This window comes from Eremothecium gossypii, chromosome V (assembly GCF_000091025.4).
Source record: "Eremothecium gossypii ATCC 10895 chromosome V, complete sequence".
Lineage (NCBI taxonomy): Eukaryota > Fungi > Ascomycota > Saccharomycetes > Saccharomycetales > Saccharomycetaceae > Eremothecium > Eremothecium gossypii.
Window position 1 is genome coordinate 730884 of NC_005786.2, and position 22178 is coordinate 753061.

General features: G+C 54.8%; 14 protein-coding genes and 1 non-coding gene across 15 annotated transcripts; 8 read left to right on the forward strand and 7 right to left on the reverse strand.

Moving 5' to 3' along the window:
• Positions 1 to 97: 97 nt before the first annotated feature.
• Positions 98 to 2431, reverse strand: TSR1 (small subunit rRNA maturation protein TSR1; the record flags this gene model as incomplete). The annotated part of the gene is made up of 1 exon (NM_210265.1): positions 98 to 2431. The coding sequence occupies one exon, from the start codon at positions 2429 to 2431 to the stop codon at positions 98 to 100; it is 2334 nt and encodes a 777-aa protein (NP_984911.1).
• A 329-nt stretch (positions 2432 to 2760) lies between these two features.
• Positions 2761 to 3102, forward strand: AGOS_AER052W (40S ribosomal protein uS14; the record flags this gene model as incomplete). The annotated part of the gene is made up of 2 exons (NM_210266.2): positions 2761 to 2770; positions 2927 to 3102. One exon carries the CDS (start codon positions 2932 to 2934, stop codon positions 3100 to 3102), a length of 171 nt encoding a protein of 56 aa, NP_984912.1.
• A 325-nt stretch (positions 3103 to 3427) lies between these two features.
• Positions 3428 to 3618, forward strand: AGOS_AgSNR34. The gene has a single exon (NR_149377.1). It is a non-coding gene; the product is annotated as an AgSNR34 (small nuclear RNA).
• An 88-nt stretch (positions 3619 to 3706) lies between these two features.
• On the reverse strand, positions 3707 to 6748 carry STE23 (metalloendopeptidase; the record flags this gene model as incomplete). Its single annotated transcript, NM_210267.2, has 1 exon — positions 3707 to 6748. The coding sequence occupies one exon, from the start codon at positions 6746 to 6748 to the stop codon at positions 3707 to 3709; it is 3042 nt and encodes a 1013-aa protein (NP_984913.2).
• Positions 6749 to 7073: 325 nt separating this feature from the next.
• ECM19 (Ecm19p) lies at positions 7074 to 7328 on the forward strand (the record flags this gene model as incomplete). Its single annotated transcript, NM_210268.1, has 1 exon — positions 7074 to 7328. The coding sequence occupies one exon, from the start codon at positions 7074 to 7076 to the stop codon at positions 7326 to 7328; it is 255 nt and encodes an 84-aa protein (NP_984914.1).
• A 219-nt stretch (positions 7329 to 7547) lies between these two features.
• On the forward strand, positions 7548 to 9389 carry SYO1 (Syo1p; the record flags this gene model as incomplete). The annotated part of the gene is made up of 1 exon (NM_210269.1): positions 7548 to 9389. One exon carries the CDS (start codon positions 7548 to 7550, stop codon positions 9387 to 9389), a length of 1842 nt encoding a protein of 613 aa, NP_984915.1.
• Positions 9390 to 9528: 139 nt separating this feature from the next.
• On the reverse strand, positions 9529 to 10060 carry UBC9 (E2 SUMO-conjugating protein UBC9; the record flags this gene model as incomplete). The annotated part of the gene is made up of 2 exons (NM_210270.1): positions 9529 to 9964; positions 10023 to 10060. The coding sequence occupies 2 exons, from the start codon at positions 10058 to 10060 to the stop codon at positions 9529 to 9531; spliced, it is 474 nt and encodes a 157-aa protein (NP_984916.1).
• Positions 10061 to 10261: 201 nt separating this feature from the next.
• On the forward strand, positions 10262 to 11200 carry PEX19 (Pex19p; the record flags this gene model as incomplete). Its single annotated transcript, NM_210271.1, has 1 exon — positions 10262 to 11200. The coding sequence occupies one exon, from the start codon at positions 10262 to 10264 to the stop codon at positions 11198 to 11200; it is 939 nt and encodes a 312-aa protein (NP_984917.1).
• Positions 11201 to 14410: 3210 nt separating this feature from the next.
• CCW14 (Ccw14p) lies at positions 14411 to 15139 on the forward strand (the record flags this gene model as incomplete). Its single annotated transcript, NM_210272.2, has 1 exon — positions 14411 to 15139. One exon carries the CDS (start codon positions 14411 to 14413, stop codon positions 15137 to 15139), a length of 729 nt encoding a protein of 242 aa, NP_984918.2.
• Positions 15140 to 15437: 298 nt separating this feature from the next.
• ART10 (Art10p) lies at positions 15438 to 16730 on the reverse strand (the record flags this gene model as incomplete). The annotated part of the gene is made up of 1 exon (NM_210273.1): positions 15438 to 16730. The coding sequence occupies one exon, from the start codon at positions 16728 to 16730 to the stop codon at positions 15438 to 15440; it is 1293 nt and encodes a 430-aa protein (NP_984919.1).
• A 333-nt stretch (positions 16731 to 17063) lies between these two features.
• On the forward strand, positions 17064 to 17882 carry ATP10 (Atp10p; the record flags this gene model as incomplete). The annotated part of the gene is made up of 1 exon (NM_210274.2): positions 17064 to 17882. The coding sequence occupies one exon, from the start codon at positions 17064 to 17066 to the stop codon at positions 17880 to 17882; it is 819 nt and encodes a 272-aa protein (NP_984920.2).
• A 131-nt stretch (positions 17883 to 18013) lies between these two features.
• On the reverse strand, positions 18014 to 19291 carry IDP1 (isocitrate dehydrogenase (NADP(+)) IDP1; the record flags this gene model as incomplete). Its single annotated transcript, NM_210275.1, has 1 exon — positions 18014 to 19291. One exon carries the CDS (start codon positions 19289 to 19291, stop codon positions 18014 to 18016), a length of 1278 nt encoding a protein of 425 aa, NP_984921.1.
• A 163-nt stretch (positions 19292 to 19454) lies between these two features.
• On the reverse strand, positions 19455 to 19670 carry COX8 (cytochrome c oxidase subunit VIII; the record flags this gene model as incomplete). Its single annotated transcript, NM_210276.1, has 1 exon — positions 19455 to 19670. One exon carries the CDS (start codon positions 19668 to 19670, stop codon positions 19455 to 19457), a length of 216 nt encoding a protein of 71 aa, NP_984922.1.
• A 211-nt stretch (positions 19671 to 19881) lies between these two features.
• On the forward strand, positions 19882 to 20064 carry COX9 (cytochrome c oxidase subunit VIIa; the record flags this gene model as incomplete). Its single annotated transcript, NM_210277.1, has 1 exon — positions 19882 to 20064. The coding sequence occupies one exon, from the start codon at positions 19882 to 19884 to the stop codon at positions 20062 to 20064; it is 183 nt and encodes a 60-aa protein (NP_984923.1).
• Positions 20065 to 20125: 61 nt separating this feature from the next.
• On the reverse strand, positions 20126 to 22072 carry VPS33 (tethering complex ATP-binding subunit VPS33; the record flags this gene model as incomplete). The annotated part of the gene is made up of 1 exon (NM_210278.1): positions 20126 to 22072. One exon carries the CDS (start codon positions 22070 to 22072, stop codon positions 20126 to 20128), a length of 1947 nt encoding a protein of 648 aa, NP_984924.1.
• Positions 22073 to 22178: the final 106 nt, after the last annotated feature.

Consider the following 22178-nt stretch of genomic DNA (forward strand, 5'->3'; position numbering starts at 1 on the left):
ACATTTCCTTATGAATGCCCAATAATGGTGCCTAAATGATGTGCTTGGTGTAATGCGCATTATAAAATGTATGTGGATTATATATTGTTTGTAGCATCTAGTAGAACCATGGTAGCGAGGTCTTTGGCCATACCCTTCTGAAGAGAGACATAGCAACAGTGTCTTGTGCAGACAGTCTGCCGTCGAATGTTGCCTTGAAGTAACCATGAGTACCAAGACTCTCCTTAATGAAGCCAGAGCGTCCAGATTTCGTGAATAGTGGGATCGACTTGAACCACTCGACATCTTCTGGCCTAAAGAACATATAGCGCACTGTGACGACGCGCTTGTGGAACTTGAATGGATGGCCAGTTAATATGATTCTCTTGGCCAATATCCGTGTGTGGTCTGCGTTCAGGAACGTGCCGTGGCCCACGAACGTCAGGCCCTTTGGATCAGAGGGGTTTTCTTTGAAGTAGATGGCCGGTGACTGGGTCAGGTCCAAGGGAAGCATGCATGTCGCGATGGAGGCTGAGTTGTGGTGTAGGAACCGCTCAAACCTATGAACGTTATTTGGAACGTTCGATGCGGAGGAGAACTGAGGCTGTATTGTGTAGCGTCTGACGCCATACTGAACTATGAGGGACTCGCCGGATGGCACGGGGTCCTCAAACTCCTCCCATCGCTGGATAGATAGGTTCGCCACCACCTGCTTATGCTCATGTGGCAGAAGCCCGTAGACCACAAACGGCGCGATTCTTGGGTCCTTCAACCGTTCCAGCAGATGCTTTGGGAAGCGAATACGCAGGCGGACTTTATCGCCGGCCACAACCGATGCTTCCGCCGCCACGGATTTGTTCGTTCTGGCCTTCAAGTTCTTGTAGCTTCCAATTCTGAGCATGCGCTTCCACTCGGATGGGCAGTGTGGGTCCTGCTCGTCAACGTTCCAGACACAGTTGTGTAGGTTTTTCAGACCTCTGTAGCGTTTTAGTCGCTCGATAGCAGACTCCGAAGGATCCAGTTCAATCTCATCTGGGAACTCAAGGTCATCCTTTTCCATCGCGCGGTACTCCTGCAGTTGCCGCTCCTCCTCCTCCGGTGACAGGTCGACAAACATCTCATCCACCATAGTGGCCATGTCTGCCTCGGACGCGTCATCCGACTGCGCATCTTCTGCGTCCATCATGGTATCGTCTGCTACTGTGCCCACCTCGTTCGAACCCATCTCGAGTTCCATCTCATCTTCCGCATCGTCGTCTGACACGTCAACCACGTTGTCCACGTACCATCTCGCCTGGTACTCTGACGTACCCTTGGGGACCTTCGCCCTCTCCAACGACTGCTCTCTGCCCGGCAAGAAGCCATGATCGTCGTATCTGGCAGATGTGAGGTTATCATATTCAAACTGGTTGTCGTCCCACTCTTCCATATCCAAGTCATGAGGCGCAAACTCCTCAAGGGTGTCCTGCTGTGCATCCGGCAGGAATACGCCGCTGCCCTCCCCGTTATCCTCCGACGAACGCGAGCTGGCGGCAATCTTCTCGATGGCACTCACCTGGAAGTCTCCAAGTCCTGGCAGGTGGACTAGCCGGTTGGGGTGCAAGCCCACCCCACGCACGGTACCATCCACCACCAGTTCGCCCGCGTCCGGACCACTTTCCACGTAGTCCACAGAGCCCGCCACAAGATAGCCCCGCGAATCTCTCCAGCTCACGCCGCGCGGATACTGCTGGCACAGTATGCGCTGCGCGTTGAGCGAGTCAGACGCCTTCTCCAGGTTGTAGATGCGGTCTTCCGTAGGAAAAAAGTGCCGGAAGTAGCTCTCCAGCGACTGCTTAACGTCCAGCTGGAACTTCTCCTTCGGGTGCACCTTCGAGAGGTTGCTGACAACGCCCATGTAAGATGCAATGCCCTGGAGCTCCAGCACACGGATCACCTGTTCCCCAAACACAGGGTCCACCTCCGACGTGCCGCTGAGCCCCAGCACCACGTAGTCGGCCACCTTGGCCGCGTCCATGATGCTCAGGAAGCTGCCCATGTCCGGCACAATCACCTTCAGCGTGCTCCGGAATTTGCCGATCCGGAAGTCCCGCACGCACGGCGTCTGCATGCCCGACACGTCCTCGTCGCAGCCCTGCACCAGTCGCTGCACAATGTCCCCCGCATCCACGTCCGGCGTCAGCGGGATCACCGCCACAATCTTGGCTGCTCCGTTCGCGCCCTCGAACAGCCGCCGTAGCTGCGACGTGCTCGAGATTTTCTGCTGCCGCAACTGCTTGGCCGCGTTTTTTCTATCCTGCTTGCGCACCACGCGCACGCCCTTCACCCCAGCAGCGGTCTCCTGTTCCACTTTGCCCTTGTGCAGCCGCTTCAACGCGCCCTTGCTCGCATGCTTCGACTTGAACGTTTTGTGGCCCTTTTTTACCGACGACCTGTGCGAGTGACCTGCCATAGCCCAATTACCACCTCTGGATTGGTCGTCTAACACTAAGCTGCCGCAATTGATGGCCCATCTCAGATATGCATGCCAGTTTTGCCATACTAAAATTTTTCAACTAGCTCATCGCATCCCATCTCTCGATCAAAAAAAGAAATTACAATTGACTGTTGCACCCACACATTCAACGGTTGCACCCACACATTATGAGATGCTTGATTTGCCGCGAACTGCGCTTTCCAACTACAGTCCCGAGACTTTGGGTGCCAACCGAAGCAGACTTCAACAGTGGTGATAACCATAGTGTCGAAGTCTAGCGAATCTAAGGATAATACCAAGAGACAAAGCATAATCGTATGTGCACAGGATGGGGCGAAGTGTGGTCTAGAGCTGTCGGTGCGAGCAGAATACGGTGCGGGCAATGAGGACGCCGCAGACGCCGAGCGTGTGGGCAGCTCACGAGGGCCGGAGCGCTTCCAAGCGGTCAGACAGAGTACTAACGCATTGCAGACAAGATGGCTCACGAAAACGTTTGGTTCTCCCACCCAAGAAACTACGGTAAGGGCTCCCGCCAGTGCCGCGTGTGCGCTTCGCACTCTGGTTTGATCAGAAAGTACGGCTTGAACATCTGCCGTCAGTGCTTCAGAGAGAAGGCCAACGACATTGGTTTCCACAAGTACCGTTAAGAGCGGCGGGCGGCCCGCTGCCGCCTACTGTACACAATTCGGCGGGCGGGCTGTGGGTCTCACGGCAGTTTCTGAGTAATATAATCAATAAACCCTGTATAAGTTAAGTATTACAATACGACGTTACCATCAGGTTGTCTAGCGGAGGCTGCCGGCCCTTTAGGTGCTCATCTTGCGGCGGCAGGCGTTGTCACGGGCGATTCGGCGTGCCCTAGAGCGGGTCTGCCAGGCATTACCCGGCAGGCCGCGGGCTGGCCTGACAGTATAAAAACGGCGGCCGTGGCGGCCAGCAAAGTATTCCTGCTTGAGAAACCGAATCAAAACTCACGGAAACTATGCCACAGTTAGCTTTATCTGCCTTGCCGCAGCTGCTAATTGCCAGCCATTCCAACTAGGTTGGAATGCTTGTTTCCCAGATCAAGGTGGACTGATAGGAAGTTCGTGGGCCGTGTGCCTGGACTCTCGGATTTGAGAGTCGGCGGCGATGGCCCAGGAATGTCGAAGAAAGGCTACATTTTAGTGTATAATTTTTATGTGCTATCTTATGGTACATTAGTAGGCGGCGCTGCTGCTGTCGCGGAGCGAGCTATAGATGGAGCTAGAGCTAGAGTTTGGGAGTAGTAACCTCAAATTTCTTGATCGGAGCGCGGATAGGCGCAAGGTAGAGTTGGCTCTTGAAGGCGCCGACGTCTGTGATGGCGTTGCCAGTTGGGTAGCCGTCGACCTTGTCTGCAGGGCTGTCCTGCACTCCGGCTTGAGCCTGCATGTGAACGACCAGAGAGGCGGCCTGCTTTGAGCAGATGGTCTGTTGGTAGAAATCCAACATTTCCTTCTTGGTCAACTGCCGAACTAGCTGTGCCTTGCGCTCCTTATAGAGGAAATTGTAGTCGCCGAGGTATATGCAGGTGACGTACCTATCGTTCTCCTCGCCGAGGTTTCTGTACTTTTGCTGGAGGGTCTTGCATAGGGCATCCTTGTGTTTCTCAAACTCTGCATCTGACATCATCTCGAGAGTGCTACCAAATTTTGACAAGAAGTTATCTATCCGGGATTCAAGATAACTGGAGCTGCGTTCCGACTGAACCAGGATCCGCAGATTCACGGTCCCATGCGTGTTGAGCTTGGAACTGAATACCACATAGCCCAGCTGTTCTTCCGTCCGCAGGGTATTGAAGCAAGGCTCATTTACCATCTGCGCCAGTAGTGATCCCTTGGCAGAGAGGAGCTCTGAGTACGCGCCCAGTTGTATCACCTTCTGGATACACGAGTTCACGTTTTCCTTGTCTGCGAGAGCCGTTTCGTAGTGGTAGGCTCCGCCCGCTGGAATAAAGTAGGACCGCAACTTGCTATTCCGTCCCTCTGAGTTCCTGATTTCATTGGGTACCAGACTGCTCACGAGGTCGTATACTTCCAACGCCTCTTCGTGCGAGAAGTTCCCATGGACCAATAGTTCAAAGTACATCTGCTCGTAGATGGTTGGAACGAAGTTGGCTAGATGGTCAAAAGTGAGTTGCTCCGTAATGTCCAATTTCTCCTGAGTTGTCCAAGACCGCTCATTTATCAATGAGCTGTACAACCTGCCAATCTGAGTGTAGGGTGTATCATACAAATGGTTGTGGAGCTTCTGAATCAGACGCTGCTTCAAAACCATAAATCTTTCCTCTCTTAGGAAGAGTTTCTGAATCCCCTCGAAAAACCTAGCCAGCAAAACAAGCAACTTGTCGTTGTACCCCGATAGAGAGAGGTCTAAACCTTGGTTGGTTTTGCGAAGTGAGATTTCAAGCCCCGCGCATTCCGCGTTGTACGCCAGGTCCTTGAGGGAATCATTAATATGGTCCACATATAGTGTACACAACATGCTGTTGACGATGCTAGAGTGCGTATGGGGGAGCTTCATTGAAATATAAATATAGCCCTTGGGCACCCAAAACATATCGTCTTTCTTATACCACAATTTGCCGCAACGGTCATCCCGCAGTAAAAATGGTTCCAATAATGGCTTCACGTTCCCTTCATCCTTGTGCACGTCAAATCTGGTAGCTATGAATTCATTGGGTGCTGGGATCTTCAATGCGGGGTTTGCTCCCAGTGACCGAATCTTGCTCACAAAATCCTTAGTGTAGTCTGCGACGGAGTATTCGGTACCATACCAGCGCTCGCTCAAGTTAGTCTCCACTTTCTGGGATATGAGCATTACACGGGAGTTTTCCAAAGTTAATGAGTTCAGGTACTCCATTATTAGGCCAGGCTCGTATTGCCGCATAAGTGAAGTGTTTAAGATGACTTGCACAGGCAAGTACGCCTTCTGCAGGTTTTTAGAAAGGCTAGAAACGGTTGCCGCTGGATTCCCCTTCTGCTTAAACTTGAAATGCGCCTCGCCGATATCTTTTAGTTCAGTAAAAACCCATTCCTGGGGAAGAACTTCCTTGAGCATGTTAATGTACTGGAATACAGCACAAATTACCGCCTCGTATTGAACTACACCTTCATCTGTCAGATCAACGTTGACCGAGAAGTATGCGTTGCCTTCTGAAACGGTAGTGGCTCCAGCGGAAAGGTCGATTGCCCAGCTATTGTTCTTCAAGTATGCGAGGAGCGAATCCGTGCCCTCATGGCCGATTAAATGCGACAAGTAGCGAGCTGGCTTGACCTGCCAGTGCTTATCCATATCTGGCACCACGAATGAGATTTCAACACTCTTTAGATTTTTAACCGGCTTCACTTTAATTACCTTCATCAGGTGCTCGGGCGTGAATGCCTGGGCGTGATACTCAGGCACTTTGGTCCCATGGTTAGGGACGTCTTTGAACAGCTCATATGCCCACTGAGCCAAGGTATCTAGATCTTCGCGGCCCAAGATCACTAATTTCATGAGATTTGCAGAATATGACCGGTTGTAGAACTTCAGCAGCTCATCACGGACGTTGACGCCTTTCGATCTCGGAATGCTCCATAAAGTCTCAAAGTTTCCAGTAGAGAATTTGTGGTACGGGTGAATGGGGTTGGTCAGCGACTTACCCAGCTGGTAAAGGCGCCACATATCATTTTGGAGATTTTTCTTATTTTCGCTATCGACCGCTTTTATCTCTTTCTCAGTCGATGACTCGTTGAATAACGGGCAGCTAAAGAAGCCCGAGAACCGATCTAATGCGTCGTACAGGTTTTCATGATTTACGTGGAAGTAGTAATTGGTATTTTGTGACGCAGTGTATGCATTAGAGGCGCCGCCATGCTTGCTCAAGAAGCTCGCATACTCGTTTTCATTAGGAAATTTCTTGCTGCCCATGAACAGTAGATGCTCACAAAAGTGCGCGAGGCCCGGTAAGTCTTCGGGATCCTCGAATGCCCCCACATTGACATCTAAAGATGCAGCAGACTTATCTGTGTTTTTGTCATGCACTAGCAGCACTCGTAGATGGTTAGGAAGCTCGATGTACCGGTACTTGCGGTCATCCAAAAGTGGCTGCTCCAAAGTTGCAGCCAGCTCTCTCAGCCCAGATACACCACTGATGTTGTTACTCATTGATCGCGAATAGAATAGGGGAGAAAGGTTTGAACGCCTTGTTGCCGATTGTACCTGCAAATGTCGATGGATAAAATGGCTAGTATAAAACCTTCGAAGCTGGACGCTCGACAAAAATATCATTCTAACGGTCCGACCCTAGGACGGCGAAAAAAGCAAAGCTGGAACCTTTAAAGTACTCTCCGGTGCCGCCTTTAAGCGCGGATGGCAATGCAGATATGCAGATATGCAGATATCGGTGCTATGCTACGATAACACACCACCTTGAGATTGATAAATAGAATGTGTAATAGGAAAGGCTATGCTGCCTCTCCACCGTCCCGTAGGTATACTACCCCGGGAGTGGCCAAAAAAAAAAGCCTCCTCCTGGTGACCTCCAGCGGTCAGCAGTCTTTGCTGTCGAGACGGAGCCGTTAGTGACGCAGAAATAACTGCTCACGTAAGCGTCATGGCGAGAATCCGTGCATATGAACTGATTACCATAGGTATCGTCAGCGCCTTCGGAATCTATTCGGGTGTCAACTTCTTTGAACCGATCGTGGTGAACCAGTTGCGCCAGGATGGTCACCTTCGGCAAGACGTGGAAGTGCCAGAATTTGACGCAGATGGCAATCTTCTCGAGCAGAAACTTGGCGCAAAGACTCCAGCCGCCCCAGCACCTGTTTCTGATGGGTCCGCGACGGATGGCTCCAAATCGCATTGACCTCACCTAACCGGTGGACTCTTTCTCGAGGATTTGTATGTATTTTAGATTCTAGAAGATGACTACCAAGATAGCTTTGTACGTAGGAGCCTGAAAAATTTCACGCCCGTTGTGCACAATACGCATCGGGCATCTCCTTCCACATCTCATCTCCAGCTGCTAGCAAAGGCTACCGATTGCTTGACTGCCAGCTTCGTTCGCAGAAGGCGGTGTAATAATATGGCTAAATCCCGGAAAAAGTTGAGATCTAACAAGGCGCGCGTGAATCCGATACTGCGTGATGCAGCGAAGGATGCGCAGGTACGCAGTAAGCGTATTCAGCCGCTAATGCAGCAGCTGCAAAGCGCTGCAGTCAACGATCGGCAGATGGCGTTGGGGAGCATCAGTGTTCTCTGCGAGGATGCGCACATGCGGGAGCTGTTCCTGCGAGAAAAGCTTTTGCAGGAAGTGATGAGTAGGCTGCTGACGGACGACAACACCGAAATAGTAGTTGAAGCATACGGCCTGCTGCGCAATCTGTGCCTGGAACAGGGCTACGACGTTGCGATATATATGTGGCGGTCAGACATCTGGGTAAGCATCAGTGCCGGTCTTGAGAAGCTGGTTGAATCGTTGTCCAGTCTCTCAAGCAACGCGAAGGCTAGCATTGAATCGCGGAGGCTGCTATTTGACTTTGGAGACAACCTGATATCGCTTGTGGTTGCTCTTGCTGACGGGGCTTCTGAAATCCAGGAGCAGCTCGTTGCCGAGCATCTGCCGCAGCTGTTCCACGTTATCACTCAGATACTGAAATATGGGTTCATTGTTGGTGATGACAGCAAGACTTGCACATTAAAAATTACGACCCAGCTATTCAACTCGGTTCTGGACCTGATCTACGACTTTGCCTCAGATTCTGCGGCCTTTATGGACGCGCTGCACGGACATCCCGATCTGTCTCAGTTCGTCCAGACCTTGCCTGAATTGAATATCCTCAATGGGAGCGAGCTGACGCAGGTCTTGGTCCAGGGTATCCTGCTGCAGCTGCTAGACGAGTCTATCACATTCCAGCAGGCCGAGTCCATCCTGGACAGGACCTGTGCTGCGATTCAGCCAATCGACCTCGCATTGATGAAGCATACGCTCAACACGGCCGAACAAGAGAAAGAGCTTTCCAGCCTGAAGAACACCGAGGAGTTCTCTAGCATGATCAGGAAACAGAGCGACAACACGAAGAAGGCCATGATGCAAATGCAGAGCCTTGAGCTGTCGCTGGAAATTGTCACGGCGGTTACCGAGCTTCTAGCCTCCCAAGTCGAACAGCGGCGTGAGCCTCTGCCTGGCACACTGGTGAATATCCTAAAGCAGGTGCTGCCGGATTTTTTCAACGTCTTGGCGGAGGACTTTACGTCACATGTGCTGATGGCATGGAACAATCTTCTCTGGCTCTTCTTGTCGCTTGAGATCAACGTGTTCGAGCTGGCAAACGAACCCTGGAAGCAGCTCTGGAGCTGCATCTACCAGGCTGGCAACGTCGACCCTAGAGTCCGGTTCGGGAAGCTGAGCTGCGTGTGGGCACTGCTCAAAGCCGTGCAGCTGCAAGCCAATCCCACGGAATACCTCGATCTGCTGCAGGTCGCAACCGTCGACTTTGTCCAGTCCATCAGACGCGAGTACGACAACGCAGGCGACGCGGGCCCCGAAGACCAGCTGGACCTACGGCTGCGCTGCTGCCACGTCCTGTTCGTGCTCGCGACCTTCCAGCAGCATATCGACGTCAACCGAGAGGTGGGCCTGTTCTTCCTGCACATCCTCTCGCAGAAAGACACCCATCCGCAGCTGCTGGTGGAGGTCGCCGACCACTTCATAGACATCTACTCCGACGCCGCGTTCGACTACGACCACCCCAACTTCGTCGGCCTCGGCTTCCTCGACACCCTGCGCAAGGACATCGTGCCCAACCTGAGAGCAGCTTTCAAGTTCGTCGACAAGAACAAAGACCCGCAGCTCAAGGCCGAGTGCCACGAGCTCTTCACCACCCTGGGCAGCTTCGTCGCGTACAAGGAGGGCGAGCGCTCCTGACCTAACACTATGTAATTGTATAACACAATCAGAACTCCTCTATTGCACCGCAGGAGCGCCGCGCTACGCACCGCGCCCCGCACGTCCACTACTTTTTACATTCGCAGCGCGCGCCGCGGCCGCGCGCCCCGGCGCCGCCTCACTTTGCGTACCGCCGCGCCTGCTCCAGCACCTTCTTCTCGTACTCCTGCAGGTTCTTCGCGTACGCCCGCCACGCCGGCTCCTGTGCAGGCGAGTTCGGGTTCGGGCTCGTCAGCAGGTCCTGCACACCCAGCAGGATCTGCTTCATCGTGATCGCCGGCTTCCAGTCCTGGTCCTCGTTCAGTATGCTCAGGCACACCGTGCCACTCGGATATATGTTCGGGTGGTAGAACCCCGCCGGGAACTTCACCCGTGGCGGCTTGGACGGGTAGTCATCGGGATACTCGATCGTGATCGGGTACACGCCGTCCTTCCAAATCGTGCCCTCGCGCCCGGGGATTCCCGCCTCCCACTTCTGCAAGTTCATCGACCCGTCCTCCTTCTTGGTGGGCTTCGCCCAGAACCCAAATGGATGGTCCTTGCGCCATTTCTTTCTTATTCGCTCTGTTAGTAATTGCGTCCGAATCCCATCTTGCCCCACATCCCACATACCTCTCCTCCTGCAGTCTCTGCAGGCATAAGCTGTTCATCTTGGCTCCACGAATTCGAAGCTGTCTGCTTAGATCTCAGGGCCCTCTTATGGTCAAACTTGCTACTGCTTTGGGCCTAGTTGAGTTGTGGCCATTCTTGAGAATGTAATTTTCTGCGATACATGTTGGTGAGAAGAAATTGGCAACCCTTCCTTACGGTTGAGGATAGAAGAAGGCAATAGAGGATTAGAAAATAGCGTGATGACTGAGGCGGTGGATGAGTACGACGACCTTGATGCGTACCTAGACGATGGCGGCAAGCCCGAGAAGGAGGCCGAAAAGAAGACGGAGGAGGAGCAGAAGCACGGCGAACAGCAGCAGACCCGCAAAAGTGGCAAATTCGGGGCCGAGCAGACGGGCGGGACGGACGCAGAGGTGGCAGAGATGATCAATGACCTCCAGACGCAGTTCCAACAGATGCTGCGGCCCGAGACAGACGGTGCAGACAAAGACACGGTGGATAACTTCCGGCAGCTGCTGGAGACGCTGGGCCAGGCGGCGCCCGAGGCGGCGGGCGCAGGCGCGGCGGACGCGGGCGCGGCGGGCAAGGAGAGCGGGCAGGGCAGCGAGGACTTCAAGGACATCATCTCGAACGCGCTGGGGCGGCTGAAGGTGAACTCGTCCAAAATCGACTCGAAGCTGGAGCAGGAGAAGAAGGCGCAGACCTCGGACGACCTGCTGTCGCAGCTGCTGGAGCAGATGGCGGGTGTGGACGAGGGCGACGGGGATGGGACGATGGACGGCGCGATTCTCAACATCCTGAACCAGATGTCGTCCAAGGAGGTGATGTACCAGCCCATGAAGGAAATGCAGCTGGAGTTTGTGCAGTGGATGCAGGGGAACGCCGAGCTGGAGGAGCACCGCGAGAAGATCGCAACCTACAGACAGCAGCTGGACACCGTGAACGCGATCGTGGCGCTCTACGAGCGCGCAGACTACTCGAACGAGAAGTACCGCGGCGAGATCACGGACCTGATAGACAAGCTCGAGCAGCTTGGCGACAGCCCCGTGAACAAGGGCTTCAGCAACGAGGGCAACCAGGAGCTGAACGACCTGGCGAAGATGCTAGAGGTCGACGGCGACGACCCCAGCCTGGGCAATATCGACAAGGAGATACAGGAGACATGCAAGCAGCAGTAGGCTCGCGTCACGTGCCAGTCGCGTGCAGCGCTAGGTAAGCACCATGCTTCGTAGAACGGCATGTACATAACTGCGTCAGCGGGCCGTTATAACCACGGCGGTGGGGTCCTGCGCGGCTCTGCGCGGTGCGCTTGGCGCCCGCCCGCACCCGATATACGATACGTTACCTTTATTTATAGTGCAGTTTGCTAGGCCTGTGCAGCTGGGCGGTAGGGTGCGCGCCGCAGATACGCAGCGGAGAGTACCGGGCAACGGGATCAGATGATTAGTATATTTGTGTCAAGCACAGAGAAGGGTTTGTCGTGTTCGGCCTGTTCCCGAAATGGTGTGGAAATCATAACGCCGTACACTGCTTATCGTTGGGAATCGCAAGGGTACGATAGACATAAGTGCACCATGGGGATCTGCCAAGTGAGGTCTGGACACAGCGAAAAAACGGCGCAGCACTGAGAATGTTCCGGGTCAATTTCGCCTGGATAATCTTCTCTAGGTCAACCCACCCCCACGGCTCTTCGGGGGTCTGCTGGTCCAGCGTTTTCCCAAACGTAAGCTGGCTTCTTTGTTCTGTGGGGCTGGCTGTGGTCCTACGTGGCGGCCAGCTGCGCCAGGCCGGGGTTGTGCTCCGTTCCGAACTTCCGTGAACGATTGGAGTACACAATTTTAACGGCCGTTGAACCTTCGGGCCAACTATGATTAAGTCATCGTAGCCACCAAGGCCTCTGGCAGCCGATTAGTCTCTAGCATGGGAGCCCCTACTGTAGCGCGCACCCATATGGAAGGACACGACGGTGTGCGTGTCCCTACGGTGCGCTGGCAGGCTTGACGCTTAACGAGTGTGCCACGAATCTTGCCCCTCATAAAACGAGTACCGGAATTTTATGCCTAAGCAGTCCAGAGACATTTGAGAAATCGGTGCAGGATCTGGTATCTTCCATGAATGGGCGCCAATTCTGAAAAATCAGGTTCCTGCTGGACAGTTTATCCAGCTGAGCTATACCCTGCGGATCCTCCACTATTAGCACGTGCGGCTAATGGTTACATCGTTCTCCTTTGGCGCTGACACTTGCCGCCAAGGCTGTGCAGATGCCGGATACTTGCAAAATTCGTCTTCGAGCATTGACACCCAGGACAAGAGATTAATTGTGCACGTAACGGTGATGCAAGAGGAGTCAAGGAATTTGTCGGGGAGTCGCTACAGGTTTCCACATGGCGGATGGCGTATCTCGGGTGCTCCGCATTTAAAGCAATTACTACTGAATTTGATCACGTGTATAAATGTTGGGCGGCGACAGTGGAGAATTGACGATATGCGCTGAGAGTACTCCACTTTTATATCCCTTTCCCCTCTGACACCGGGCATGCTGACACATGATATATAGGGTTCTCCATCGATGGAGAGGGCTTTGTTGATCCGGTTTTCCGTGTCCCTCCTCTATCCTTGTCCCCGGTTGATGACCAAGGACATTGTTGGGGTTTTGCTTCACGGACAGGTTCTTCATTGTTGAGAGGCGGATTCTGGCATATATGCCAGCTCGGTTTTTATGTCAGTTAAATTCAACATATATATATAATGGCAATACCTCTTGTCGAGCGTTTCCAAATGATAAAAGTTCACCCAGCAACAGTGCTTAGACCACAACGACATGCGCTCCACTAAAATTCTTGCTTCAATTGCATTGGCCCTCTCTTGCTTTGTCGGGCAGACTGCTGCTGCCGCTGCCCCAGCTCCGGAATGTTCTTATACGTGCACTCTGGAGATGCAAAACAACTGTCCTGATGGGGCCTTCACCTGTTGGTGCAAAACGAAACGCGAGGACTTCCTACAATGCCTACTAAAGAATTGTTCTGAGGTTGGAGAGCAGATGCTAAGGGAACAATTTGAAGATTTCTGCTCAAAGATTGTCGGTATCCCGGCACAATAATGGCCGAACTTAACGTTGAATGATTACTACCCTCTCAAAAGTTGCTTATGTATGACCCGTTGCGCGTGTGACTATAAACCATATAAGTATACAGTACAATAATGTTGGCATCGAACTAAGTTTTCGATTATGCTATCTGTTTTATGTTGTATCTAAATAAGCGCAGCGAGTTGCACTGTAATGGTATTATGCCACGCGTATTTTGATATCGTCTGCAACATTGCGAGATTTCCATCGAGAGCTCTTCCAGCCGACGTCATAATGGGGCGGTAGCCCAGTAGCGACATTTGCCAGCCAGCCACGGGGCATTGTACCAACCTTAGATGCGACTATCCAATCCAATGGTCAGGCACATGTGTCTAGGTACTGCTGCATGAATCGACGTATAGATTACGGGTGTCCGATGTTCTGTAGCGTGCGGAAGAAGGGCAAGGAAAGCGCAGGCAGTGTTCACGTTACGCCAGTCTGCTTATGTGGGCGCAAGTACCTATTACATGAGACACCTGAATGGTTTTCCCGGTGGTGTAACAAACGAAGGGAGGTTTCGGAATGCACTTAGTTAACAATGGCCCCTTCACAAGGCCAGAACTGTAGCCAAGAACCAAATGAGGTGATTTACAACTGAATGTTGAAATTACATCACTACATGCATTGTACAGCCATCATTGTAAAAAAGGTCTGGGTCTCAAATATGCTGCCTAGCATGTAAATACGACCGAGTTTTATGCCAATTTGACAAGATCGATTAGATATATCTGTATATATAGATAGGCGCACCCCCAGATGACAGTCTGTCAAGATGGCTGCTTCGATTCCCATATATTGATGGCTTGAGATTAAATCTTCCTTTCCACTTCTCGAGTGAGATGTTATAGGTACAGCGAGCCTCCTGCATGGCTGCAGGCGTTGAGAGTACCTTTCGAGCCAGTCATTTGAGCTACTGCCAAGCACACCCGTTTTGCTGCATAACATTACCCGATACATCACAAGAGGTAAAAACGGCGCTACTGGATACGCAGATATCGGATGATCGGAGGACATATCAACATTCCACTGCTCCTGGGAGTGATGCGTGCCGTTAAGGATCCTCGAGGAATATAACGCAATCACGTGATCATTCACGTGATCGGGCGCAGGCTTGACGTTAGGAGTGATATTGCTTTTTTTAGCATCGATCCTGGATCGCGGACATTCCACGCAAGCCTACTTAACACTGTACAAATGGCCAGCAGACAGAGTTATTCCTTTACATTATACTTTACAGGACAGGACTTCAACCAATATTAACATGCGTTCCACTACATTCGTTTCTTCTGCAGCACTAGCCGTCGCTCTCTACGCCAGCCAGGCGGTGGCAACGCCTCCAGCCTGCTTGCTAGCTTGTGCCGGCAAGGTTTCCAAGGAGTCATCACACCCGTTGAACGATGTGGCCCACTTCTGTACCAAGGAGAGCGATGCGATGCAAAAGTGCTTCTCTTCCATCTGTCCTGAGGGCAAGGCCGAGGGCGCACTTTCGGCTTTCAAGGCAAACTGCGCCGAGCACGGCAAGCCCGTGAGCAGCGCCTCCTCCTCTTCCGCGGCTTCTTCCTCGACTGCGGCTTCGTCCTCCGCTGGCAGCTCGAGTGCATCTGCCACGGCTTCTTCCTCTGCCGAGAAGTCGTCCGCCGCACCATCTTCCTCTGCTTCCTCTGGCGCGAAGTCGTCTGCTGCGCCTTCCTCGTCTGCTGCGCCTTCTGCATCTGCTTCCGCGTCGCCCGCTTCTTCTGCAGCACCCGTCGCCTCTTCTGCAGCACCATCCGCCTCTTCTGCAGCACCATCCACCACTGTTCTAACTCCTACTGGGACTGGCCACGCTGCTTCCAGCGCTACCCCATCTGTACCAGTGGTATCTGCATCCAGCTCTTCTGCGAGCGATGTTCCTCCACCTATCGACCATCCTTTCGAGGGCGCTGCTAACAAGGTGAAGGCTGGTATGTCACTTGCTGGTGGTCTCGCTCTAGCCGGCTTATTGTTGTGATGCACCGAACTGCAAGTTCCCTACTTCATTCGAAAATATGAACGGCCTATGTATTGGAGCTTTGCGTTTCACGGATTCGCCAAAAACTACTGCTAGAGCGCTGGGCAAGCGGAGTGGCCACCCTACCGGGGACAGACACTATCCATGTTCTACTCTCAACTTCCAGACGCTTTGGTTTAGAATACGACCTTTCCGTTTGTTCTGAGTATTAGCTAAGTTTTTCAATATAGTTCGTCTGCTAACTCCTACTATATAAAGAAATTGCTACAGCGATCTCTAGCTTACTGTTACCTGCCCCTCATGCTTCGTACTTCGGTGGCTTCTCGGGGTATGGCGGGAGGCCTTCGAAGGCTGGGGGCGCGGACTCCGCGTACACTGTTACAGGATCCACGATAATTTCAGACCTAACCGCGGTTGCGTCCACCTTCCAGTGCAAATCTAGCTGGAAGTAGTACTCCCGTTTGATATTGCACGTGGTAAAGCTGAAGAGCGTGTTTCCACGGTGTATGTAGTCTTCTTCGTTGAAGCGCAGACGGCTGAGCACCGGGTGATCCCCGAGGTTCAACTTGCCCTCGCGAGAGCCATCTTCTAGGATATGCAAGTCGCGCAACTGGAGCTCATCGTCCAAAGGCGTGTCCATGAGCTTGAGCTGCGACAGGTTCTTGTTGGTATGGCCATTGGCTGTAAAACTGACTTTTTCGTGTAGGCTCAACACAAGCCTCGTTAGCTTGACGCTGTGCTTGGTAGGGTCTCCGCTGAAGACCATGAATATGTTTCCGAATTTGCCGCTGCTTTCACGGAATAGGTAGTCTAGGCGATGGACATATGCCAGCGCGTTCGAGCGCACCTCCGGGGTCACGCTGAGCCCATCTGAAAGCACAACGTCAGCCGCTGCGCGGTAAGTCCGTGGCAGGGCAGTGTAGTTCACTAGGGTATCGTCGCTGCCTGCACTCGTGCATGCATTCTCCACGTATGCCTGGCACTGCAAGGGAAGAAAAGAGATCACCATGGTATCGTGTAGCGGGCTCTTTGGAGCCCACTTGTTGCCGGTCGCAACGTCCGCCTCGGCCCGCACAGTGTACCTCACCTTGCCCAAGTTGTAAAAAAAAAGCTCTTCCGTCGTCACGCCGCCGCCTTCGTGCCTGTCGTTGAAGCTGGGCGGGAGCTGCTCTCCGTAGTGCTCGTGCGCCTTGTCTTCCAGAAAGGAGTGGCTTGTCGCCTGGTGCCCACTGACACACTTTGGCCCGCCCGCGAGCCTGAACTCGAAGCCATACTTGTATGTATCCTGCCCCAGTTTGATGGAGTCCTCGACCCCCGTCGGCGGCAGCAGCTGCACGCCCTGGTGGAACAAAATATGCGTCGACTTCTCCTTCGTGTACTGGGTCTGCGGGTCCTGCGGCAGCCTGCTGCTGTGTCTGTCGGCTTCCGCCAGCGTCATTGTCTGCGATGTCCCCTTCAGTATCACCCTGAGCTGCTTCACCGCCGTTGCCTTGGCAAGCTTGAGAACCACGCTTCCAGATATTATATCATCCTCGGTATAGTATCTGCCGTTATGTGGCGGATTCAACTTTAGCGTAATCTTCGTCGTCATCTTGTATGAAGTGCCTTAATTCTGGTGTCAAAATCTTTAAATCTAATCTTGGCATATCCATCCGGGATATCTGACCCATTAGGTCGCCAATCGTTTTATATACCGTCCGCTCAGCCTATTGAAAGTAGGAGGGACAGAAATGCGTACTGAAGATTACGTTAACTGACGCTGCCAAATAACGCCCGTATCTTGATATACAATGGCCCAGATTATATAAGCACAAAAAGTAATTACGGTCTCGAGAGCTATGACGACTGTTGTGCGCTCGAGGATACGCAGGTAATAGGACGAGGATCAGCACGTTTCCGGCTAACTGTACTCAAGGGAGCAGGCATGGTGATCTGGAGACGGTACTTGAGCGGCACCGCGCAGCCGCTGGTGTTCAAGAAGATGAACAAGGCGCTCGCGCAGGCCGCACCTCGAGAGCACGTCGTGCGCAGGCTGGAGCAGCCCGTTGGCATGCCGCAGCCGCCGACAGCGGCCACGCGGTACGTGGAAGGCAACTCCATGCTGGACATGTTCAGCGAGGAGAAGACCAGCCGTCGCGCGGCGGAACTAGCGGCGGAGTTTAGCAAAAGCGGGCTCTACGACGCTGCGACCTTTCGCAAGACGAACGGTAGGGTGTTCCTGCCGCCGGCGTCGTACTGGCGCGCGGAACACGCGCGCTACTTCCCGCATCTGGGCGGCAGGACGCTGACCGGCGCGCGCGGCAGCGTCGAAGACGTGCTCGCTGGCAAGGTCTCGGTAGTCAAGGTGTTTTCGTGCGAGACGGGCGAAGGCTTGGCCAGCAGCTACTTCCGGCACGAGGGGCACGACTATCTCCGCGAAGATGACGTCGCACCGGCCCAGATCGTGGAGATTTCTCTCACCGAGAGCTGGATCAAGGATTGGCTTGTGCGCCTAATGGCTGGAAGATTACGTAGTCTCGTTCCTGCGGCACGTCATGAACGGTACTTCATCTGCCGCAGAGCGCAGTTGCCGTTTACGGTGCGCGAAAGTCTGGAGCTCGGCAATCTGTACACGGGCTACGTGCTGGTTGTGGACCCCCAGCTGAAAATTAGGTGGATGGCGTGCGGTGGCGCAGAGAAGAGGGACGCAGAACTCCTGTGGAAGTGCGTGCGAGGCGTCCAGCGGGAGTGCGCGGCTGTCTGACGTCACCGGCTCCTGCCAGCTACCAGAGTTCGCTATGTATCAGAAATACAGGACGTACGTAGGCCGGCACGCTGTTTCTTTTCCAGCATGACGACATTTAAGTTTTGAGCGCTCAGATCTTCGGCACCCGCCTAAGCAAGCTCCTTCTTGAGCCGTGCCTCGACGGCATCGATGAACTCGTTCGTGTTCACGTAGGCCGAGCGGTCCGACCTGCCGCAGGCCAGCGCGAGGTCCTTGGTCATGATCCCGTCGAGCTGGACCGTGTTCGTGGTGGCCGCCTCGAGCGCGTGGGCGAAGTTGACCACGTCCGGCGTGTTGTCGAGCTCCCCGCGCTTGGCGAGGCCGCGGGTCCAGGCAAAGATGGACGCGATGGAGTTGGTGGACGTCTCCTTACCCGCCTGGTGCTGGCGGAAGTGGCGCGTGACGGTGCCGTGGGCAGCCTCGCTCTCGAAGGTCTTGCCGTCCGGCGTCACCAGGACCGAGGTCATCAGGCCGAGCGAGCCGAAGCCCTGCGCAACGATGTCCGACTGGACGTCGCCGTCGTAGTTCTTGAGTGCCATGATGAAGCCGCCCTTGGACTTGACCATCTGCGCAACCATGTCGTCGATGAGGCGGTGCTCGTAGTAGATGCCCAGGCGCTCGAACTCGGCCTTGTACTGCGCCTGGTACAGCTCCTCGAACACGTCCTTGAAGCGGCCGTCGTACTGCTTGAGGATCGTGTTCTTCGTCGACAGGAACAGGTTCAGCTGCTTGGCCAGCGCCAGGCGGAACGACGCGTGCGCGAAGCCGCGTATGGACTCCTCGGTGTTGTACATCGCCAGGGCAACGCCAGGCCCCGCGAAGTCGTACACATGCAGCGAAGTGGGTGCAGATCCGTCCGCCGGCCGGAACACCAGGTCGAGCGTGCCCGCGCCAGGGACCACCGCGTCCGTGGCCTTGTACTGGTCCCCGTGCGCGTGCCTGCCGATGATGATCGGCTTTTCCCACCCCGGCACCAGCCTGGGGATCCGTGGAATCACAATCGGCTCGCGGAACACCGTCCCGCCCAGAATGTTGCGGATCGTGCCGTTGGGCGACCGCCACATCTTCTTCAGCCCGAACTCCCGCACGCGCGCCTCATCGGGCGTGATCGTCGCGCACTTCACGCCCACCCCGTACTGCTTGATCGCGTGGGCCGCGTCCACCGTCACCTGGTCCGACGTCGCGTCCCGCGACGTGATCGACAGGTCGTAGTACTTCAGCTCCACGTCCACGTGCGGCAGCACCAGCTGCTGCTTGATGCGCTCCCAGATGATCCGCGTCATCTCATCCCCGTCCAACTCCACCACCGGCGTCTTCACCCGGATCCGCGCCGCCGCCCTGCTACCTGAAAACAACCTTCTGCCGAGCATCCTGCCTCTGCCGAGCATCCTGCCTCTGCCGCCGCCGCTCGCCGCCGCCCTCTTATATGTGTCCGCGCCTTAAATTAGTCATAGGGCCCCGCCCGCGCACGTGATCCGCGTCACGTGACCGCGCCGCCGCGCGGCGCGCGGCCCGCGGCCCTGCATAGCATTAGACTATATTCTACTTAACTCACAAGCCGGCCTTCTTGAACTGCACGTACACCGCCACGAACGGCAACGAGAAGCCCAGCGCGAAGAACCCGAAGTGCAGCACCGCGTACGGGATCCTGCGGTTGTGGATCTTCATTGGGATGTTGGAGTACACGCCCTCCTCGTAGTGCGCCTGGCGCCTGACCGTCGACGAGAACGCCCTTCTGCTGGCCAATCTGGTTACTTGCTGGAACATCGCTGCTGTGTTGTAGCCCGGATCCTGTTGTGCCAGCTCTTTGCTGTAGCCTTAAGTTGAAGTGAAGTTCCGCCGCGGCGAAATGGTGATCGCGTGAGAAAATTATTCCTGAAATATGATTGGCCGGCGCAAGCGCGCTAAAAGGCTTGCCACAAAGAACAGAGCAGCCTTCTACGCACCAGCCAAGGCGTAAGGTCGACAAACAGGAGAGATGTCAGCGATTGCACCTATTACCGGGAGCCTCAAGAAGCGGATTATGAAAGATATCGCCGTCGGGATGGGCCTGGGCACGGTGCTGGGCAGCTACTGGTGGTGGGGCTTCCACAAGCCCAAGATTGCCGCGCGGGAGAACTACTACACACAGCTGGCGGAGCAGAAGGCGGCGGAAGAGTAGTGTGCGGCGCGCAGGCGGCGCGGGCGGTCGTATACAGCAGTATGTATTTAAAGTATACAGTTCAGACGGGGGGCGCCGCGCGCAGGAGGCCGTCCGCGAGCACGACAAAGCGCTTGCGGACGTTCTTGGCGCGCAGGGCGCGCTGGAGGAAGGCGACGGTGGCGAGCTCTGCGGGGGTGACGCCGCCGACAAAGACAAGCAGGGCGAGGTCCGGGGCGCGGCCAGGCGCGCCGACGGCGATGGTGGCGGGGTCTGCGGAGCGGTCCCAGACGCGCTGGTGGGCGGTGTCGCGGCCGTATTGGGCGGCGAAGAGCGGCTCGAGGCGGGCGAGCGAGGGCGCGCGGGAGATGACGAAGGGCTGCTGGGAGGAGTAGTGCTGGAGGGCGACGGAGCGGTCGTAGAGGGACTGCAGGATGCGCACGGAGAGGGGGATGACGCCGCAGAGCGTGAAGGTGGGCTCGCGGGGGTCGAGCGGGTCGATGGGGCGGTCGAGCTGCGGGCAGAGGTCGTACCAGGCGGCGAGGGTCTGGAAGTCCTTGACGGCGGAGCGCGCGGGGAAGACGGTCTTGCTGAGGAAGAGCCCGTGCGCGGTGAGGCGCTCGAGCTCGGGCAGCACCTCGACGCCGAAGGCGTCGAGGATCTCTGTTTTGAGCGTGAGGAACTCGCGGTCGCGGATACCGTTCTTGGTCAGCGAGAGGAGGCAGCACAGGCGCAGCACGACGTCCTTCGGGGCGCCGGAGTACATGAGGTCCAGGATGCGCTCGCAGCTGGCGCGGTTGTCGAGGTTGTTCATGCAGAAGTCCTGCTCGGTCTCGATCAGCTGCTGGAAGATGGCGCCGTGGTTGACGTGCTCCATTATCTTGCTCGAGATGCCCGTGTGCAGCTTGAGCAGCTTCTGGCGTTGCTGCAGGTCGCCGAGCCCGCTGACGAAGCGCTTGATCTCGCCGACGGTCTCCACCTGGTGTCGCGCGTCGTACTGGCCCTTCAGCTCCTTGGCCCAGGTGTTGAGCTTTGTCCCGACGGCCCCGAAGTTGACATACTTGAGCTCATTCCACACGCCGTCCTCTTTGTAGTCGAGGTGCACTGCTCGCTGGTCCTCCGGGTTCTCCAGCACGTCGCCTACACGCAGGTCCTGTAGCTTCGAGTCCGCAGTAAACGTGAACACGTCGTTCAGCATCCCCACGTATGTAAGCTGCGATAGCAGCGGGGTCATGTTATCAATCTGACGCTCGAAGACAATTAGGTCCGTCTGGAGCCCGCTGTGGCGCTTGCCGTAGAGCACCTTCTGCTGCGCCTGAGCCTCCTGGGTCACCAGGTCACGCAGGTCTGTCTGCAGAGCGTCGACAAGCCTCTTGGAATTGGGGCCGAGGGCAACCGAATGCGTAATGGTTATGTCGTTCTCCAGGCAAAGCGACACCAGACTTTCTTTCAAGTGGTTCACGAGCACGTTCCGCGTGGTTCCCGCAAGCGACGGCGTGGCCGGATAATACAGATTCTGGCCATCGCTGGTCATGAGCACATTGCAGTTCAGAAAGTCGTCGTCGAGGTAACATACCGGCAGCATGCACCATTTGTGGACACGCAAAGCCACCTCGTCAAGCTGCAGCTGCAGGTAGTCCGGAAACACCTTGGCTTCCTCAATCTCGGTGTGCTCTTTCCACGACGCAGAGATCACATCCAGCTTGCGCAGCGAAAGCCCCCTTATAATCTCATGCAGTTGGTCCGGCACCTTTAAGTCTGAGCGCACGTCCAGCAGCACAACCAGCTTTGTAAGCCCGACGTCCATGCTTAGAAGATTACCTAGGCAGCTCTCGTCGAGCGTCATGATCACATTCACTCGTGTATGCTTCGTCAGCTCGCTGAAAGTACACAGCGCATTGATGTAGGGGACCAGAGATGGTTGGATCAGTAACAAAATTGGATCTTGCCTCGTGCATTGGTTGAGTTGCTCAAACAATCTCTCTTTCACTTGCTTTTCCAGCTTCCTAGTATTCAAATCGACGCTCATAACAGTACCAACTCCTCTCCCGGCGGCTAACCTCCCAGTACCATTATGTTAACTTTCGTTGAAGTAGGTAGCCTCGACATCATTCCGGAGTTCTTAACTCTGTAAC